General features: G+C 41.4%; 1 protein-coding gene across 2 annotated transcripts in view; it reads right to left on the minus strand.

Annotated features, from left to right (window-relative positions):
* The window catches only part of RAMP3 (receptor activity modifying protein 3), a 40,445-nt gene extending 24,942 nt beyond the window's left edge, over positions 1-15,503 (minus strand). Inside the window, exons 1-2 of one of the 2 annotated variants that reach the window (XM_027662871.1) lie at positions 15,338-15,354; positions 13,416-13,537 (exon numbers count right to left, since the gene is read on the minus strand). Coding sequence is in view for 1 of the 2 variants with exons in the window: in XM_027662870.1 (XP_027518671.1) it covers positions 15,338-15,389 (52 nt within the window). In the remaining variant the exon portion in view is untranslated. Of the gene's footprint in view, positions 1-13,415; positions 13,538-15,337 lie in introns of both variants that reach the window. The other variant, XM_027662870.1, reaches the window with a different exon arrangement.
* Positions 15,504-17,841: the final 2,338 nt, after the last annotated feature.

Here is a 17,841-nt window from a genome sequence, read left to right on the forward strand (position 1 = left end):
CATCGGAAAATTGCATTGCATCCAAACACGTAGAGATGAAACTCCATTTTACACTCTGACAGCAGTATCTCCTTCACAAATAGAGCACTTTTTTTTCCCATGCTATTAACTCTTATAAATATACTTGATTCTCTGGGTAGGTTTTTCTTGAATCCTCCCTTGAAAATGTGCCTTAACCACAGAAGACTGAAGATCAAATTAAAAGCACACACTCTGTGATGAAGCCTAGCCCATCCATTCTCAGGAAACAGTCTAGGCGTATACAGTTACCCTAGTTGCTCTCTTTAAAGAGCACAGACTGTACCTCCAATTCTTATTGTATCAATTCCTATCACTGTGCTCTAGATTTTTCATAATTATTGCTGCAGTAATCTTCACGAGACCACAGCAAGACAACTAAAACAGGGTTTACAACTAGAAAGAACCAGACTTCCCAAAGTGTCAGCAAGGAAACCTGTGACAAACGTAATACTGAATAAAGGCTCACAGGTTAGCGCTCACAAATCCTCCTGCTCACAGGAAGATGTGCTTTTTGCATTTTTTTTGACCATAACAAAGGATCACAGAGTGTTTTGCACCCATGCTCAATCAGAAGACTCTGGATATCTTCAGAGAAGGGTAAAAAACCAATTCAGACCACCGTGTGCCACCTCTCTACTTTTTTTGTTCTGAGATATTCAACTCATAACAAAGATTTAATCAGGAGACCGCAGCATGCCATGATAGTTTACACAAAAAGTATGACCTTTGCAGCAGCTCTTACTTCTTGAAAGGCTGATGCCACCACATCTCATTAGAAGATACACAGAGGAAGCAAAATGGGTCACAGTATTGGAAGGTGTTGCCATGATCCCAAAATAAAACAGTTGCCATGCACTCCTACCTGAACCCACATTTAGGGAAGAAAAGTAGGTTCAGTATAACTGTACAAGTTGCCTGCAGGCTAAATCATGTCAATAAGGGACCACAGCAATGGCCTTTAACGTTTTTTTTCTCCATACACTACAGTGGCATGTATGATCACCCCTAGTATTAGCCAAATCAGATGCAAAGAGATCAACCAGGTTGGAGCCAGAGCAAGAGATGAAGGAAAGTATCATCAAATGAAAGACTAGAAAAAATAGGTTTGAAGGGCTTTTGGAAAGAAAAACAAAAGATAATCAAAATAGGAGAGAGTAATAGAAAATAAGAAAACTGAGAAAAAATAGTTTTCTCTTAACAACCTGCTTCAAAATCTTGTATACGAAAAAATAGAAAATCCATTCCTAGACCTTCACTACAGCCTCCTATTATCTACTCTTTACTCTCCTTTTTTAGAAAGACCTTCTTCTGACACTAAAAAGGGAGTTAAGAATGAGATCCACTGAAGTATGTTAATTCACTATTGAGATACATGACAGGGTAACTGCCCTGTAATTTTCTCAACTATATAAACTTCTGTGAAATGGAAAAATATTTCTCAATGTTTATTTTTCTCCTATACTGTTATTATTCACGGGTATTTTTCCCAGAGGCTTAAAAGTAGCACTGAATGTCTGTCGTCCAACCACTTTATAAATCTGGAGCAGCATATGAATTGCTGTGTGTTCTTCATACTGCACATTTCTCTAAACATATTTTAAGAATAATTCTGAAAATCTTGTGTAAGTATATAAGAGGGAAATGTTATAATTTTCCCTTGCCTGAATGTTTCTTCAAGATGCTGCTATTACTGACAGGATCATAAGATTTTTGAGTGGCTCTTATACTTTCTCAGAATAATTCTCATTTTACCAGACAAAACTCCTGTACACAGTTTTGCACCAGCAATTACAGCTATATAATCTTATGTATATTCTTTGAAATTTGTGAAGTCTGATTCAAAACCTCTTTTCTTTCAATTATAATTTTCATAAGAAAAAAAGAACATGTAATGATGTGAAGAACGTGTAATGGCCTCATGTCAAGAAGCTACTTCTATACCTCTTTTTAAAGACAATCCTGCCAATTACCATCATCTAATCTTTAACTACATCAGGACATCAGATCTCTGTTGGAAGTTACATACTAAACAAACAGCTGTCTCTCTGCAGAACCTGAAGTTTCAATGATAGCAGCACATAGCTGTGCAAGAACTGTCATGACATTCAGTTCATGAAAGCAACTAAAACCACAGTTTGAAAAGGCAACTGCTGCTCTGCCATCATGCACCTATGATATGTTGGAAAAACAGGTGAGAGATTAATACTCTATTGATATTATTTTTCTCATACTGATCAATAGCTTTTTTTTTTATAGACCTGATTTTAAATACTGAGCAAGTCAATTTCACAGAAGTGTAATGCTTCTCCAGATATTTAAATGTTAAATAAAGTTACCTGTTGCAGAGGTGCTATTAAAGATCATGTTAAACTCATCAATCTTTTATGTAAACCTGAAGTTATTCCACTACAGGTGTTCTGGCAGGAATGCATAGACACTCCAGGGCATCTAATGCACAAGGAATTCCCACGGAAATCACTTCTCCTATGCTCTCACACAGTGTCAAAAGGCATCCTACTGCATCAAAAAAACACTGGTTAGAATTGTGGTAGGGTTTCTTTATTATCTCTTTCCTGCACATATATAAGGTCAAGAGCCTCATTTCAGTAGAGTCTGTCTGAATACAGAAGGAAAAGATGAGCTAACACAAGCATTGCATGGTTGCCTTTCAAAGCCTTCTCTAAAAGTCCTCTGTTGGGGTCAAGTCAAATGTATGTGGCCAGACACCACAGACTCTGAATAGGCTAAGAAGTCCTGAAACTTGATGGGAAAGCCCAGAAAGGTCCCTGTTTAGAGGCTACTATAAAAGTACAGAAAGGAAAAATAATGTTATTGGTACAAAAACTAAAGTCCCACCTGCCAGCCTTTAAATAACTCTCTCTACAATAAGTATGGCTCAGAAGGTCATCTTTTGTTCTCAGCTATTGCCTGTCCTTTTGACACTTCATAAGAGGAGTGGGACAGGGACAGAATGGAAGAAAATCATCACAGTGTGAAAGCAGCCAAGGAAATGAGGCAACCGAAGTTCACAGAGACAGGCAATGACAGGAACTCAACACAAAGAAAGGATGCTGGGAATAAACAGAAGCTTGCAATAAATACAGTACTTGAGAGAAGTGTTACAGTTGTGTTCAAAATTCACCCAGGAAAAAACATGCCTCACCACATGGAGTGGCAGGAGCAAGGTAATCCTGCTGGCAGGGTGCATTGATCTGTTCCTACATCCAAGAAGTTAGCTAGAGAGTTAGCATAACACAGAACTTGGCTTTGTACTACCTCCTTCTTTGATGCTGAATCCTTTTTAATATTCTTTTTATCCCCTTGTGTCAACTGCACAGAACATGTATATATAGCCACGGAAATGTAATATCCAAAACTAAAAGTGCAGTTCAATGCTGTATTCTATCGCAGTTTGAGGCACGACATTATTGCTTTTGAATTGTTAAGGTAATTTTAGACAGTTAACCATTTTAGACACTAGAGTCTTCTTCCTGCAGAGCAAGAAAAGCATGAAAGAAAGCAGCTTAACCTTTTTCATTCCATTGGTGCAAATCAACAGGGAATTACTGAGGGTATCAACTGTTCAGACCCATGTTAGTTCAGAGTTCTCCAGGTTTCCAGTGACTCCAAAGAAACGTGACCATTACTCTGAACTTATGCTTCAACAGCGAATTTTTCAGAGCAGTAATACAAAACATTGTCCATTATATTGCTTTCTGAAGTTCTTAAATAACTGCTGGCAGCATATTAATATTGCTCCACAATTTCTGAACAGTCTACGTCTACTTCAAGAAGTGTTGGATAGGTTTTCTGCTACTTTGTTTGAAACAAGTATGTCTTATTTAAATAAACATATGACAAGTGTTTTAAATAATATTTATTAATAGATAAATATTTTAATTTATCTATTAAGAGATATTAATTTATTAAATAAATAATCAAATTAACTATACCTGTTCAACAACAGACTTGTGGAGGGGATTACTTAGCTGTACACTAAGATCTGTATTGTACTAACAGTTGTGTTACTCAGACTGAAATGTAACAATGTTTTCAACTCTTTTCTGTCCTGCTATGTTTTTGATGAAGCACTGTGTAGCTGAAATATAAAATACAGCCACTGACTTTTAGACAGTGGATCAACTAAATATTCCAACAGCAGAATTAATAGCTTTAAGTAAACTCTCTTCACACTTTTACAAAAGTGGTATACACAAATGTGATCCTAGACTAGAGATTCATCCTTCCAGGGAGTAAAACTGAAGAAGAGTAAGAGGAGTACCTTTGTTTCTAGACTAGAAAGAAATCCCCAGCATTAGAAACTGTTTAAAGATGACATTCAGCAACAAGCAGAGCATCACCAGTCAGTCGAGGAAGGTGATTGTCCTGCTCTGCTCCGTGCTGGTGTGGCCTCACCTCACAACTGTGCGCAGTTTTGAGCGCCACAACATAAGAAAAACAAAGCTCTTAGAGAGCATCCATAGGAGGGCTACAAAGATCACAGAATGAATTAGATTAGAAGAAAAGACCTCTGAGAACACCAAGTCAAACCTACGACCAAACACCACCCTGTCAACTAGACACACAACAACACACTAAGTGCCACATCCAGTCTTTCTTAAACTCCTCCAGGGACGGTGAATCCACCATCTCTCTGGGTAGTTCATTCAAACGTCTAACCACCCTTTCTGTGAAGAAACTCTTCCTAATGTCCATCCTGAACCTCCTCTGGCACAGTTTAAGACGATATCTACTCATCCTGTCCCTACTTGCCAGAGAAGAGGCAGATCCTCATCTGGTTACAACCTTATTTCAAGTAGTGATAAGGTCATCCCCGAGCCTCCTCTTCTCCAGGCTAAACAGCCCCAGCTCCCTCAGCCACTCCTCATATGACTTACTCTCTAACCCTTCACCAGCAACATTGTCCTTCTCTGGACATGCTCCAGTACCTCAATGTCTTTCTTGAAGTGAGAGGTCCAGAACTGGACACAGCACTTGAGGTGCAGCCTAACCAGTGCTGAGTACAGGGAGAGAATTGTTTCCCTGGTGCTGCTGGTCACACTATTTCTAATTCAAACCAGGATGCCATTGGCCTTCTTGGCCACATGGGCACACTGCTGGATCATCTTCAGCAGTTGTCAACCAGCACCCACAGGTCCTTCTCCACTGGGCCACTTTCCAACCCCTCTGTGCCCAGCCTGCAGCACTACGTGGGGTTGTTGTGGCCAAAGTGCAGGATCCAGCACTTGGCCTTGTTGAACCTCAAACCATTGCACTTGGCCCTATGGACCAGTCTGTCCAGGTCCTTCTGCAGAGCCCTCTTGCCCAACCCCAGACTGACACTTGCACCCAACTTGGTGTCATCTGCAAATTTACTGAGTCCAGATTCAATGCCCTCATCCATGTCGTTAATAAAGATACTGAATAGGACTGGACTAATCCCTGGGGACACCACTAGTGACCAGACATCAACTGGATGCAGCACCATTCACCAGCACTCTCTGGGCCCAGCCATCCAGCAAGTTCTTAACCCAGCAAAGAGTGCATCCGTCCAAGCTGTGGGCTGCCAGTTTTTCCAGGAGAATGCCATGGGAAATGGTGTCAAAGGTTTTGCTGACAGTGTAGGATGTAGAGGGAAAGCCATATGATGAGCTGCTGAGACCACTTGGCTTGTTCAGCCTGGAGAAGACTGAGGGGAGACCACATTATGGTCTACAACTTCTTCATGCGGGGAAGTGTAGGGGCAGGAACCAACCTCTTATCTCTGGTGGCCAGTGACAGGACCCAAGGGAATGGCATGAAGCTGTGTCAGGAGAGGTTTAGGTTGGATATTAGAAAAAGGTTCTTTACCCACAGGGTGGCTGGGCACTGGAACAGGCTCCCCAGGGAAGCAGTCACTGCACCAAGCCTGTCTGAATTCAAGAAGCTTTTGGACAACACCCTCAGCCACAGGGTGTGATTCTTGGGATGTCCTGTGCAGAGCCAGGAGCTGGACTTCGAAGATCCTTGTGGGTGCCTTCCAACTCAGGATAGTCTACAATTCTATGATTTAAGGTGTCTGAAAGAGAGTTCCAGAGGACCACGTGCATTGGAAGATGCCTACAATCAGCACAGACAAAGCACAACAGCTTTCCTAACAAACTCAAATTCACTGAATTCACTTGTGTGTTTGTTACCCAGAACATAAGGCAAAGACTGTTATTTACAATGTACAGGCCTTCCAAAGGCTTTGTACTCCTTGTTTTCATCTAACTTCTGCCTGCAAGACCTGATCTTTCGAGTCTTGGTGTATTGTAGTTGCCACATAAACATATAATGTCTAAAACAACCAGATCACAGCTCTTCATAATTTATGATTACAGATAAATACACCTAGCAACTGAAAGTTCCTTTTTTTCACTCCTCAAACATCTGTACTTCTTCAGATTTATTATAGCCTCATGAGGTATCACTACTGAGGTCTCCATTTTACATGAACTACGGAAACAATGACAGAACTAGTAGGAAATCTGTCTAAGGTCACAAGCAGGAACCAGTATCACTCTTATCTACAGTGTGAGCCAGCAGCAGTCTGGTACCATGACCTCTGTTTCACCACTACCTCTTTCTCTCAGAAAACGTTACCAAAGCAACTGAAGAACATGATCTCTCTGCCCAGAAGATAATTGTGAATTGTGTCAGCTGTGCAATTTATGGGAAAGGTACAGCAACTAATGAGGCAGCATAGTTCAGACTCATTCCCCCCCCCAAAGGTGAGATAGCTTGCAATTACTGTTGAGAGACACACACACCCCAGACCGCATCAGAAGTGTGTCAGCCCTTGAAGTTGGCCACCTGCATCCAGGACCTCAGTCTGACACTGTACCACTGATCACCTGGAAGCACATATTTGATCTAATGGCTGCTTGTTATTGTAACTCAACTGCCTGTCATTAGTTGAAAAGGCAGGAAAAGACACATACACAAAAAAAAAGTGATGTGACATAAGGTTTTCCTACAATAAGGAAACATAAGGTCATCACAATACTGACTTTTCTCCATACCTAACCACCTGTGAAAGCGTGTAAAACACTAGTCTCTCAAGGTCAGTAAGGACTCCAGTTTGCTTCTATGGAGTAGTCTGAAAATGAAGTCAAGCAATTTTTTTTTTTTAATAACCTTGAGAAGGGGAAATGACCTATAAATGTTTCACAGACAAGGGTCACTGCACACTCCCTCCTGAGGAAGTCTTTAAAACTATGGGATACTTGAAGACATTAAAAGTTCCTTCTTCCCTTGACAAGTAGAACATTTAAATCAAGACATTACCATTATAGAAGGCCTGGGAAAATGGGTTTTTTTCTTTTTTCTTTTTCTGACCAGACAACAAAAATCCCCACCCTGAACATCCATCTTCTCTTGCTGATGCATGTAGTGCTCTCGCAGACTCCTAATGCTGTTACAATATTATGTAAAAGCATCACATCAACATGATTGCAGTGAAGTCATGTTTTCTGTGAATTCTATGCCTACCATGAAGTTAAAAGTTGGCTTGACCATTCATATCTGGGTTGTTTTTCTTCAGTAGCCCAGCATGACTATCAGGGCTCCAGAGCTCTGGATACTCACCTACATGATCACAGATTATTTTAAATGACATGTTGCCATGAAGAACAAGAGCAATAAAACACTGACAAAACTTCAGAGCTTCGCATGTCTACCTATACTTCTGTGTATGTACCTGGTCAGAGCAGATGTGAGCGGCTCTTCACAATAGCATCCTTCCTCCAATGAATAAACACTGAAACAGATCCTTGCCAGCACAGCATGGCACCATGATCCCTGCACACCACAATTTCTTCTGGATGTATATCCACATAGGAAACTACAAAGCAGCAGATTCTGGTACAGGAAATTACTTAGGTCAAGCTACTGCAGTAAATCATTCCTCTCAGTGGATCTGAGGACCAGAACTGAACATCAGAGAAGCACAAATTCCCAGGTATCTGCCTCCAAGGAACACTGCCCAGCCAACAAGGCAGGGCACATCTGGCTGCTTATGCAGAACCCAGTGCTCCTCAGTTTGCACTTTTTGTATTTACTTTCATTTCATGTTTTTTAACAGAGTTCTTTTGATTTGTTTGTCAAATGGTATGTGTCACTAAAGGAGTAAAGATGTTACGAGAGTGAAAGATTTAAACTTCTCTTTCTTCTCTCCCCCATCTACTACCTTCATGTGTTAACACCGTACTGGAAGTTGATTGCAACTACTCCTGTGTAATGGAAACAATGTATTAGTAGCAATGACTACATAAAAAACTTACTTTATGTATATCATTGTTACTGTAACAAGGCAGTAAAACTTTTAAATTCCAAGTTTTCTTTACTAATTTCTATCCTGTTTTTCTTTCATTTCAGTATTATACTAAGAAAAATTTTAAAAGTACGATGTTTTCTTAACCAGCCCAAGACCAAAAGACATTTCAGCAACAGCAGTTGAGTAGTGCTTACACATACATGCAAAGCTTAAGATGTGCTAGGAATATGCCAGCTAACAAGTATGGAAAACCAGAAACGGCTAACATCGTACAGAAAAATGCTACCCTTTATTTCTTCCTAAGTTAAGAGAATTTCTAGGGTGTGAAGAAATCATTTATCACTATTTGTGCCACCAGGCTGAAACAGTGAAGATGATCAACCCTGAAGAGTAGGTTCCTAAGATGTGAGATTGTTCCTACCAACACTTTTTATTTCTTTGACAAGTTTTTTTTATATATATATAATTAATTGCATGATAAAATATGAAGTAGCTGGGAGGAAAAAACCTAAATACTGCTCAGGCATAATCAGCATGCAACAGCATGAGCAGTATAGGATCAAGCATCGTTATGGTGTTGCAATGCACATTCCACCTGTTCTGTACTGCTCCACCAGAAAGATAAGACAAAGAGGAGTTAGAAACTACTTTAACTAACACTCACAGTAAATAGCAGGTATAAAATGTCACATTACCACACAGACAGAGATTCATCTCCTCATTTTTTAAAATAATTAAATCCCAGAAAAGAGCACTAACATTTCTTTCTAAAAACCTTAAAATGCAGAAAGAAAACACAAATATTTTGAGGAGCTTAATTTTCCTTTGATCTTTCCTTTGCATTTGTCTTTTTTGCTGCTTCTAGTCTACACTGGAGCCAGTTAAACAGAAACTGGACCAATGGTTATTCCAGCAACACTAACATTACTTCACTGTGCATACTGAGTGTTCCATGGCAGAAAATTCAGCCCTGAACATACCTCTGGAAATACGTTCAGCATCCACATTTACTAATGGCAAAGTTAGCTTCCTTGAATGAAAATCTAGTCTAGCTCCATGGGTCAAAAATAAGAGATTTACAATATTTTTTAATATCATACAGTAAGTTCTGATTTTGAGTTAGCCTGAAGTATTTAGTTTGTAAAAAACTACATATTTATCTTTTTTTCTAAAAATAAAATAGAGGAGATTCCCCACATACTGAATGACAATTGATGACTCTGCAGAAATACACTCTTTGAGCATCTCATTGAAAGCCAGAACAAATTTATTTTTCCTGTTTCACCTGGACACATAAGCTTAAAGCTCTATCATTGAAAGATTACAACACCCATTGCTAAGTAAATTTAAAGAAACCTCTTTTACTATTAAATTGTACATGTTCTTGGTACAGGGAGACCCTTGAGGAGTAAAACTGGACAGCTCAAGAACTCAGAGATGATAAAGGACAGCATTACATTTGTAGCCACTTGTTAAAAACAAACATGAAGATGAAATCTGTTCCACAGCCCCACGTGACTACCAGACAGCAAAGCCCTGATGCAAAGGCTGATATAGTAAAGGGCCACCTCCACTCCAAACCTACAGAATATGTTTCTGGGTATCACAGAGACAGCCAAGTCTCTTCAGGTGATGAGACCAACTGCAAGCACCTGTGTGGCCTTCACACCTCCACATCAAGAGGACATCTTCCTCACAGCCCTGACAACACTCTCCAGTGCACAGAGGGTTAGCAAAAGAGAAGAGTACAGACCAAAGCTAAAGTTCAAGTGCTTAAGACTCAGAAGAAACATGGGCTTTGTGTCCTATTGATGAGCACTTGAACTTCTATAAGGTGCCATTTACTGTTCCAGTATCTCCCCATCTCTTCCCAAAGGCAGGAGGGCCACACAGATCAAAGGCTTCACACCCTGTCAAATCTTAAACTGTGTATTTTGAGACAACAACAATGCACTAACATTTGATAACGATTAGACTCTCTAGGATCAATCTCTGCATACAAAGAGATGCAAAAGAAATCTGTCACTTGTGACATTTGGAAACAAAACTAAATTCCTGCAAGAAGTGACAGTCATTACTGGCCAACATGAATTATAGTATTTATTCTCACACTGCCCACAGAATTTTTTTTTCCAGATAATGCTCTACAAAATAAGGGCAAATTAGTCACATTTATTAGGGTGTGAAAGTAAGACACATGCTTTATTGCAGGCCTGATGCTTCTGCATAATCCTTTGCTTACTCAGCTTAATCTAGTTAAACACAAACAAGACGTGCTTTTGCAACCTGGAGCTGGGCTAGGGCCCCAGCAATGTCTATCACATTGTCCTCTTTAGATGAGAGTCTCCTTGGCTCAGAGCTTAGGTGGAACAAGTGACATCCCACCTATAGAAGGCCATCAATCTGGCTACATACAGGCAAAGTTCTGTATTCCTGGAGATAAATTGAGGCCATCAGCCGTTATGCAGATATGCTGCTTGTTCAAGACAATACAGTAGATCATGCCAAGCTGCTCCAAAGACAAAGGCTGGGATTGTCTCTAACCTTCAAACCATCTAACAGTGCAATTGCATTTTCTTTTAAGGTTTTTAGCGAGGAACAAAGCTGTCTCCTTGTTTCAGACTGGTTACAGGAAAGCCAACATATGATGGGAAATTAAGCCTAAAAACTTTTGAATAGGCAGCTTTCTCCTATTCCACTTTGCTACTCCTTTCTATCCTCATACCAAGGTATCATTCCCACAAATGACTCAAGCGTTCTTCAAGCAGCTTTTAGATTGTTCTACATACACAGTCACATTAAAAAAAATGTCTTTTTTTCTGTTTATGGTTTCCAGTTTATCTCAATGCAAGACTGGCTGTGAAGCGACTCTTATTTTAGAAAAAAGCACAGGCTGTTTTCATAAAACACACAATAATACACTTCTACAATTTTATTCTGAAATAAAATGGTTCATGCAACAGCTTTCATAAACTAAAAAGGTGTGAATTAAAACACGTTTCATTATGTTTGTGAAAATTAATCTCTCCGCAAGCCCTAGGAGACCACAGTTTGCTTTCTTCCTATGTGTTTCTCAAGCACTAATTTCAATAGCCAAAACAGATGGTAGCAAGTGGTGTTTTGTAAGAGACCACTCGCTGTATTTTTTTCCTTGGTAAGGAAAACTGAAATTTGACTCATTTGTCTCCAATTCAAGCCATGAATCATCTCTGTTATCAGTAGAGAGGTGGGGGAAACTGAACCACAAACCATACAAAAACTGCTGGTGCTGCAATGTTTAAACACAATTCAATTGACAAAATCTGCCATAGTTCTCCTTGAGGGAACCAAATCATGCTCAAAACTATTTCCTTAAAATCATGTAGTATGTGTGTATCTGCCCCTATAGCAGCACCTGTCTACCTTGTAGACTTCTATCTTAACGGCCTCTGATGATTTGCATCACCAGTTTGACTAAAATGAACCTAAAAGCAAAGCCCTGACACCAAAGCTATTTAAAACCTTAACTACTATGTAAGTAGGGAGATCTCTACTAAGTTAAGAGCAAGGATTAGATCTCATTGGTGTAAATCAGATTCAAAGTCTCTCTTCTTCCTCCATATTTTCAACCTGGAATTACCTTCAAACATGGAGTGTCATTCCTCCTGGGGGCTCGGACCAAGACAGCTGGAGATGGCATTCGATCCTCTGCGCTACCACTTGCAGTTCACTTACCATCACAGAGACAACTGAAATCAGGAAATCCTGCCATTCACCCTGTCAAGAGCAGGTGGTATGAACCTATCTCCTGTTGTAAGTGCAGACCTCAGGAAAAGGGCAACACCTTCCCAAATAAAAGAATCAGGAGACACAAACAGGGTGAAGGATGGTGGGAAAAATGTTTGGATCCAACAGCAAGTTGTAACAGAGGTTGCATTTACACTAGATGCTTTGCTTTCAGGATGGATGCTGGTGTGCTCTGCTGCCTGTCTTCCTGCTTGCCTAGTGTTGAAAATCATGTTTTTAGAAAATGAGGCATTATATTTTAGAGAAGTGTTTTTGTTAGAACTCTGTGGTCTGTCTCAGAATCAGATGTACTTCTTTGCAAAGGTTTATTTGTTCTACATGCACACTCGCCTGGGTCTATTAAATTCAGAACTCCTATGACAGTATTCCCTTTCTTTGTTCCACCCTTTGCAGCTGCAGAACAGCATGATATATTCATAAGAAAATAATGAAAAAAACTCCTTGATTTGGTTTTCAAACTTTAACCCGCTAAAATTGTTTCCTGTTTTATTTTTTCCCTCATTGGAATCCAAACTCTCCAGGAGTTACAGATGCTATGTTGCACACAAGGGCAGCTCAGAATCTGGACTTTAACACATAGCTTTTTCATTATTGTTTGCAGGGTGAGGTATAGTCTTTAAAATAAAAAGCAAAAACATAACTGGGACCAGGCTCTGTTTCCAGGTTTCCAACTGTCCGGTTGCTCACCCCTGACCTGTTTAACACTGTGAAAACAGGATTATAAAATGCAAAAACCTACAGACAGTCTCTGAAATCTGCACTGGAAAACTGCTCCAGATAAGAATCACACCATCTCTCTTGATATGGGTTTATATACATATACTGAGAAAGATTAATCTGGAATTTTAAAAAACACCCGGCTTTACTCTAGTAGCATCTTTCAATTCAAATACAAATAGTACTACTGAAATGCAGGCGTTGCATAAAGAATGAAGGAGTAAACATTTGGACAGAGATGCCAAAACAATGACTTGTGTAAAAAAGCCACTTCATCTGTTAAAAGTCTTGGTCAAGTCCTTAAGTTGCTCCTTGCCTCAGTTCCCATACACAGAGTAGAATAAGAGACTCTGGTATGATGGTAAATACATCACTATTTCTGAGGTGCTTAGATTCCACAGTTAGTAAGTGTCTTCCATCTACAAATCTGCTAAGCAAAGTAGAGGATTTCACCTGACAGCTGGCATTTCCAGCTCTGCACCTCGACCCAATTCGGGATGTTATCAGCACTTCATACGGAAAACAGAACTGACCACATGCCTGTGTACCAGGTGCCTCGGTTCACGCATTCTTTACCCTCCACATGGATACTCACCGCACACAGCAAATCCAACTTCTCTTATAATCACCGAGTGAACACATTGCCTTTTTTGTCATCCTTGCTAAGGAAGGACAACACAACAGATGGTTCTACATAGTGATAATGTGTCAAGAGTCCTAGGCAGAAAGATAGAGAAAGCAGTGGCCTGAGGCTACAGAAGTACAGTCCTGGTCCCCACCCAGATGGACTTCCCACTGCAGTCAGTGAGCTAACACTGAGGAATCCCGGCAAGAGTTTTACCTTAATGAGAGAGGTCACGGGTCTCTTGTTAGTCAAAAGAAGCCATTAGGAATGGTCATTCAATTAAAGTAAAAATTCTTCCAAAATAACTGATATTAAAAGTGTGTTTGTATTACTCGAGGAAGAAATTTAGTTTTCTACCACTTAAGGTTTTCTTTATTAAAAAACTCAATTTCACATCATACAACTTAGAGGGCTTTTCCTACAAGGAAATCAGTCTCATTTCATTAATTCTTGATTATATCTACTCTTTCCAATTTCAGGCAAAAGCAATGCATTATGAGTTAACAGATATCCTTAAAATCTTTTTTTTTTTTTTTTGTGTGTGTGAAAGGAACTAGCACAGTCAAAAATTCCTAACACAATTGATTTACTTTTGCCTCTCTGGTGAAAAATGCCCTGAGCCCCAGAAACACTGCCCCTCACTCCACTCAATCTCTGAAAATAAATCTCCAGTGAGCAATTTTGTTTTCCAAAAGTCACAGTAACATCAAGGTGTGTCCCCATACAAAAACTGCCTGGTTCCCTAAATTCAAGATCACATAAATCTTTCCCGTGTCAAGACAGATGGCCACTTTTTTATTCCTTTACAGCTGGGAAATAACGAACTATAAGCAACTAAGGTAAGATTTAGGCAATCCTTAAGCCACAAAGAATCATGTATTTGACATGTGATCCTTTTGACAGATCAGGTAAAGATGATGCTACTGAATACTGTTGATACAATTATCCATTTATTCAGACATCTTTTCATAGAAAGATGTCCAGTGTTTACCACCTGTGTACTTTGGAAGTGGCATAAAGCAGCAAAAAAAGTCAAAAAGTCCTCAGATACACCTTCTAAAGCTACAAGACCTGACTTTCTTCTCCCTTAAGTGTGACTCACAGAGAATTAACTACATCTCTGGGTATTCTGTTGAGTGAAGAAGATCAGAACTTACTTCTCCCTGCAACTTTTGACCTCAATGCAACACATTAAATCTGAGAACCCGAAAACAAGCTATGCGTCAAGGAACAATAAGAGAGTTCTTCTAGCAGCAGAGCTACCCTAAGTGAAAGATCTGAATGATATCTCTGCTTAATAACTGCCTGCTTGTAAACTCAATTACTCTAACAGGAATCAGCCCCTCCGTCTGCAGCAGAAAACCTTCCTCAACGGCCAAACGCACCTCCCCAAAACCCATGTGGGATCTGAAAGCCCGAATAACGCTAGAAGTTTGTGAGACCATTTCTCTTGGGGCCTGAGCGCCCTGTGCCGTGTCTGGGGGCTCCTCTCGGCGATGGGAGGCTGCCGTCAGTGCGATGTTGGAGGGGACCGGGGGCCCTGAAGACGCTCACCGGCCCCGCCGCCGGCCCGGCGCTGCCGAAACGCTCCCGCCGCGAAGCCGCCGCTCTTCTCGGGATAGATGGAGAGCCCCGGAGGGAAAGCAGTACTCGCAGCCTCCTGACCCACGGGCAAGGGACTCCCGGAGAAAACCTCCCTCCTAAAGGGATGCTCTAGCAATAGGGGGGGCGCTCACACCTCTCCCGAACTTCAGCCCCGCGTCCCGGCAGAAACCACCGCCCGCCGGGGCCGCGCACACTCGACGATTCTCGGCCGGTCCCGGGGCGGCAGCCACCGCTGTCCCGGCGCGGTAGCGGCGAGCTCCTCCCGTTCAGTCGCCCCAGCCACTCACCCCATAGCAGCAGGAAGGGAAGCTGCCGCCGGCGGCTGCCCTGCGCCTCCATCCCGGCGAGGGGCCGCGAGGGACAGAGCCCGCATGGGGCGGCCGGTCCGCAGCCGCGCAGGGACCAAGCCCACCTCAGCTCCTCCACCGGGGAGGCTCCTCTTCATGCCTCGGCGACCAGCCTCGGGCGGGAGCGGGGGCGGAGGGGAGCAGCTCCCCCGCCTCCGGGTGCTCCCAGCGCCGGGGGGGGCGGACCCGGCGGCCGGGCGGGGCGCGGGAGGCTGGATAGGCGGGAGTGTGCACGTGTGACTGTTGTGTTTGCGTATGCATGTACACAGGGGGGGCTGTGCCTCCAGCTCCTCCAAAAGCTACGGCAAGGATGCCGCTCCCAATCCAGCGGTCTGGGTGGGTGTTTGGGGGGTAGGCACCTACCCCACTCGGGAGAGGTTCTGGTCCTAAGTGTGCGAGGGGCTCAGTGACTCCTCACTTCCTGCCGTGGGAGCCACAGCAGCCACTCCTCTCTTGTTACAACATCCTGGCAGTGGGGGTGAAGGCATGAGGGGCTGAAGGGACACCTGTGTTAGTCCACCTGCAGCCCTTTCAGTTTGGCTTGCACGGCAGTGACATGTTAGCATGCTCAATATTTACAGCTGAACGTGGACAGCGAGATGGCCTGACTCCACACAGACCCAGAGCAGCTTGGAGCTCTAAGAAGATGCTTAATGTGGTTTTTTATTGCCATTTCATCTTTGCATGGCTCTTTTCAGAGAATGGTTTGGCTCCTGATTTTCATCAATATTTAAAGTCTGTGTTCCTGGAGCTCTCTCTCTAGGCAATTAGCATCTCCGTCAAGAAACACCAGACTGAGAGGCTGCTAAAGAAGGCTTTTCTTAACTAAAAATAATTGTACTGCTCAGTAATAAAGACCCAGAGTGTTTTTCTAGGTACATGGACGCTCCACCAGTAACTACCTTTCAGTAGAACATTAAGTCACTGCCATTATTAAAGGTCAAATGTACCATAAAACTTCAAATTTCAAAAGAGGTTCTCAAGCCATACACAAGAACAAAGGGTATTTTCATGTATCTCAGGTTGTTCCCATTGACTTTGTAGCACAGTGTTTCCAAACACCCAGGACAGAATTATGCACTGCATGTGCCTTCATAAACAAACTATTCAATGCACAACCTTTGTCTGATTTATGCTGTTATCTAGGCTGAAGGAAACGGAAAACTTTGGAAACGACAAGTGTGTTAGTTAGAATGAACCTCCTATCATTTGTGTGCTACTTTTTCTGCTTAGCTGGAAGCAAATCTTGTAAAATGCCATAAATAAACCATAGCTCAGGGAGATCATCCTTCAGTGGAGGAATTGCCATTTCTGCTTTGTAAGGAGTGTTTGCAAGCTGCCCCTGCCAGAAGGAACCCCAGGAAAGTGACAAGCATGAAGGTACATACACCACAGTCTTGTTATACCATCTATAGCATCCTTCCTAACAGTAAGATTTTGATTTCTGTCATAAATTCTGTTACTGGCAAATCTAAAGTTACAATTAGTATTTTCAATAATTTAGACTGATCTTCAGGAGGGTTAGCATGTATTGTGCTTTATACACATTATTATACATTAAAATATTTATGGTATATTATGCAGCATACAGCATACAGGTAATATTTTTTGTAACATACGTGGAGATGATGTTTACAGTTTTCTTCTACATCTTTTGTATTCATTTTCTTCACCTATTTCAAATGAGAAACTGGCAAATTTTAAAAGGGAATGTTACTTTTTCCAGCTCAATATTCCACAAGCACTTCCCATTTTGTGCTTGCAGCACGTAGTTTGAAGGTGCTTTTTAAATTAGTCCACTTAACTATAAATTTTATCCATAAACTTACCTATAAATTTATAGGTAAGTGGCCTAATTCAACATGTTGCATTGGATCACAAGCCAACTATGCTAGATGATATCAGCAGCAAAGTGGTCTACAGTGAGCAGTCTGATTCACAGGTGTATTTGAACAAAACTCTCACAGCATTAGAACTGTCAGGAACATGGTTCAAAACTCAACAGGAGTTGGTGCCCACTCCCCCCTACTCCCCGCTACCATTGAAGTGATTCAAACAGATGCACTTCAGAATGATCATGAACCTTTTTGTTCTGCAAATCTGCCTTGGTAACATCATGTATCTACACCAGAAGTAGAAATCCAATTCACTTTCAAATAAGTGATGTTGTAAATGCCATTTGCTGTACAAAACTCTGAATCCGATCCCTAAACAACACACACTAACAGTGACCTCAAAACCATGGTCTGCTGTAATTTCCAGACGTACAACCTCCAGAGATCACACTAACTCCTTTTCAGGTACCCTGAAGACACTGCTGCAATCACATTGCTTCAGAAATTGTTCTGAAATGCTTAAATATGCTAATTAGCCACTGACTAAAAGAAAATATAGCAATAGACATGTCTGTAGCTGTTTCAGTATGGGAAGGTTCATGAGGAGTG

Source organism: Corapipo altera, unplaced genomic scaffold (genome assembly GCF_003945725.1).
Source record: "Corapipo altera isolate COAL_440 unplaced genomic scaffold, ASM394572v1 359, whole genome shotgun sequence".
Classification (NCBI taxonomy): domain Eukaryota; kingdom Metazoa; phylum Chordata; class Aves; order Passeriformes; family Pipridae; genus Corapipo; species Corapipo altera.